The sequence below is a fragment of the Helicoverpa zea genome, chromosome 24 (assembly GCF_022581195.2).
Source record: "Helicoverpa zea isolate HzStark_Cry1AcR chromosome 24, ilHelZeax1.1, whole genome shotgun sequence".
NCBI lineage: Eukaryota > Metazoa > Arthropoda > Insecta > Lepidoptera > Noctuidae > Helicoverpa > Helicoverpa zea.
In genome coordinates this window covers 3,428,810-3,431,311 of record NC_061475.1, presented here as the reverse complement: position 1 = coordinate 3,431,311, position 2,502 = coordinate 3,428,810, and the positions used below count along the sequence as shown (strand labels likewise).

The 2,502-nt window shown below is 34.1% G+C and overlaps 1 protein-coding gene across 1 annotated transcript; it reads left to right on the top strand.

Annotated features, from left to right (window-relative positions):
- The first annotated feature begins 872 nt into the window (after positions 1 to 872).
- Positions 873 to 1,895, top strand: LOC124642215. Its single transcript, XM_047180525.1, has 3 exons — positions 873 to 974; positions 1,308 to 1,484; positions 1,722 to 1,895. Exons 1-3 carry the CDS (start codon positions 873 to 875, stop codon positions 1,893 to 1,895), a joined length of 453 nt encoding a protein of 150 aa, XP_047036481.1.
- The last annotated feature ends 607 nt before the right edge of the window (positions 1,896 to 2,502 follow it).

The following is a 2,502-nucleotide window of genomic DNA, read 5'->3' as shown; positions in this document are numbered from 1 at the left end:
CGATAAATGGGCTATCTATTTATTTATTTATTTAAAATACTTTATGCACATTGTACAACGGCGGACTTAACGCCTTAGGCGTTCTCTGCCAGTCTACCTTAGGGTGGTGGTGAAACAGAAGTGGTAGGTGCAACATAGTTTGAGCATAAGTGCAAGAAAATAAAAATAAATATATTTATGTATATATAAATATAATAAATATATATATATATATATATATTACTGAATCCAAGAGAAGAAAGTTAAGAAAATGAACTAGTGTAATGATTCCGCCAACTTGCCATGGATGTGATTACGCAGTTTAATTTTAAACGTGTACGTGTATCTAACACTGGAAGAAATTTTCAAATCGGACCAGTAGTTCCTGAGATTAGCGCGTTCAAACAAACAAACAAACAAACTCTTCAGCTTTATAATATTAGTATAGATATACGGCGACAATCGCTCGTGGCGCTAATATCATTCCTTTATTTTGTTACAGATTGGTTATCGTGATTCTAACGATGTGTATGATCTGTCTTGAGAACATGCGCATAGGTTTCAGAAGTTCAGTGGGAATTTTCGGCACGGTAAATACTCATACAATTTACAAGGCTACAATAATATGTGTATAGGAACAAAATGACTAGTGTAAGCCTTTATTAGATCCCGCACATTATTTTCAAGATAATGATTTATTTTTAAGATAATTCATGTAATGAGAAGGCACCAGTGTTAATGTGCAAAGCATCTAATGGCCATCTTCAGAACAGCAAAGATATTTGGCGCGAAATGTACTTCCTGAATTTCGTATCTTCCTTATTAATTCATCATACATTCATATTTTTTTTCAGCTGTTCGCGTTTGTTATTTTTTCCGGTGCATTTTTCCACATGATATTATATGGTTATATCACTAGTTCAAAAATATTTTTAACTGCAAGTGCGACTATGTTCTTTGTGGATATTATTTGTATTGGAGTGGGTTGCACAGCGGTATGTTGAAATATTTTAAGGTGGCTTTCGTCTGGTAGTGGAATATGCATTTTTTTTGTACTTCATCGATTGATTTTTTTCATTTAATCTTTCAAAACATGGGGGATCTCCCTACTTGTTAACTCTCACACTGCTTTAATTTGACCTGTTTACAAATGAAGCAATCTGATTCTATGTTAGTGAGGCGTGATCTTATCAGTCGATAACAATATTATGTACCTTAAAGTAATTTTTTATCCCCTTGCTTAACTCCGAAAGTTCTTTAAATCCCATAGTAGGTAGGATAATCTTTTTCATAAAAAATATTGTAATATCTCATGTTTTTTTTTTCAGTTTGACTACACGAGTTATTGGATGTACGCAATTGTGGTGGTTCCTGGTCTAGCCATATACTATCCAATATATTTAGGTTTACCCAGATTGCTTAGCGAATTCTTTTTTCCTATAGATGAAAGATTGGATCCTAATGATTTCACGTGGACGACTATACTCATCGTGATTTTACTGCCGGTATTTAAAAGTTTAGAATTTTTATAATGGTCCTAACATAAACAAAACAACGTAATGATATAAACAAGCGCATAAACAAAAATTAAAATAATTGGTGCGTGTCCATGAAAACCTCGTTCGATTTTAAACAAAAATCCGTGGTGAAATAGCTTATTTATCGGAGAAGAATATAAGCTAAGCTAAGTAAAAAACAACATTGTATTTGAAATGTGCACTTTTTGATGTTTTTTTTTTCAGGCCACTGTCGCTGAGTTACATATTTTACTCGATGAGGATGCAATTGAATTAGCTGAGGACGACTATATGTTCGGAGGATACCTACTATTGATATGCCTTATTGACTTTCCTATAAGATTTTTGCGGAAGAAGGGCTTTCTAGGTGAAAAAGAAGAACGAGATGATGAAGAGTAGATAAAATATTTTTCATAGAGAGCTGCATTAAGTTGATTTTTTAGGCGACGAGAAAAATATAACTTGATGGTGTGACAATAAAGTTTACAGTTGAAAATATTCTTTAAACAAAAATAAAACCAGCCAAGTGCGCATCGGACTCACACACGAAGGGTTCCGTACCGATTTAATTTCACCCTTTACCCTCCTTCTTTGGTCCACCATATCTTTAACATAAGCCACCGATGGGTTCTTTGGTTATCCCCTTCCTATTGTCCATCCACGTTCATTCGTCAACCAAAACATATTATTAACTAGCTTCCGCCCGCGGCTACGCCCGCTTCGAGTTCGGTTATATCGCGTTTCCAAGAAAACTCTTCAAAAGTCCGGGATGAAAACTATCCTATGTTCTTTCTCTAGATCAACTCTATACCAAATTTTATTAAAATCAGTACAGTGGTTTAGACGTGAAAGTGTAACAGAGAGACAAACAGTTACATTTTTGCAAGAGTACCAGTTTTGCATTTATATTATTAGTAAGGATTATCAAATCAATTTAAACCGAAGCTTTTTCAACTGAAATCAACAAACATTTCTTCAAGTAAACACCTAGAAACTTCGTCACAGA